General features: G+C 37.5%; 1 protein-coding gene across 10 annotated transcripts in view; it reads right to left on the bottom strand.

Moving 5' to 3' along the window:
• Positions 1-1,076, bottom strand: part of ppip5k1a (diphosphoinositol pentakisphosphate kinase 1a) — a 43,026-nt gene that overhangs the window by 5,742 nt on the left and 36,208 nt on the right. For all 10 annotated transcript variants that reach the window (XR_004331434.1, XM_032511999.1, XM_032511977.1 and 7 more), the window contains one exon: positions 366-473. Coding sequence is in view for 9 of the 10 variants with exons in the window: in XM_032511999.1 (XP_032367890.1) it covers positions 366-473 (108 nt within the window). In the remaining variant the exon portion in view is untranslated. The remainder of the gene's footprint in view (positions 1-365; positions 474-1,076) is intronic.

Genomic DNA, 1,076 nt, shown 5'->3' with positions numbered 1-1,076 from the left:
GATGTCATCTTGGGCTTTGGGAAACACTTTTTGTTATTTTAACATTTTATAGACCAAACAACTAATCAAGAAAGTTAGACAAATTAATCAACAATGAAAGTAGTTGTTATTCTTTGATTCATCTAGCTAAACATGCCAAAAAAGAGCACAAAGAAGTAAAAATTAATAAGGTTTCATTTGCAGGAAAAGACCATTGGGTTCTTCTTAGACCTGACCGACAACTAACACAGACTAAACTCTGAGGCTGTGATGGACCGCTTGTATTCCATAAATAATCCACAGACGTCTGAAACTGAGACAGCCGAGGGAGGCCAACCTAGAAATGTCAAATCATGGTGGCAACAAGGAGGTGCTGTGATACTCACACCAAGGGGGTCTGTCAGAACGAGATCTGATGGAGGAAGTGAGAACTTTCTGAGGGATGTATGAGTCCACTGACGGCTGGTTGTGTGTGTCAAACATGGCGGACAGGACTGCGGGGAAAAAGCAAGTCAGGTCAAGTTAAAGGGTGATGACTGTGATGTTTACACAGCAAAGGTGGGGGAATTCTTTTCATTTTTTTTTAAACAGTATACATTGTGATTTTTTGCCACTTGTTTTGTATTGTGAGTGGTTCACCTATATATTTTTTGTTCATGTCGTGCAGCGACTATTCATCATATCAGCAAAACAGATCGAAAGCAGAAAATGTTATGTACTTATTATATACAAATTAGATAAATGTCAGACTGACCGACTGACATGTGACTGACATGTGCATTCTTCCTAGAAAACAATTAGTTTTTTGGAAAGGTTTTTAGAAATGTCATGATATATTGTCTCTAAAAGTGTATTACTGTAATTCCTTAAATAAAAACTGGAAGTCAATTAAACGACTAACAATCGCAGAAAAAAGGCTGGCCTAAAATTAAGGCAAATTCAGCGTCTGACAGGGCAGAGATATACCCGTCTCCCTTTGACAGTCTTGTAAATTAATTATAATATGTATAATTAGAGCTGTCAGTCTTCCTCTATGATAGGCACCGATTTATACTAATGGCCAAATGAAGCTTTGTGAACCAGTGTCTTTATTTTCT

Source organism: Etheostoma spectabile, chromosome 1, assembly GCF_008692095.1.
Source record: "Etheostoma spectabile isolate EspeVRDwgs_2016 chromosome 1, UIUC_Espe_1.0, whole genome shotgun sequence".
NCBI lineage: Eukaryota > Metazoa > Chordata > Actinopteri > Perciformes > Percidae > Etheostoma > Etheostoma spectabile.
The sequence above is the reverse complement of the archived record's forward strand: the minus strand, read 5'-3'. Positions and strand labels throughout refer to the sequence as shown.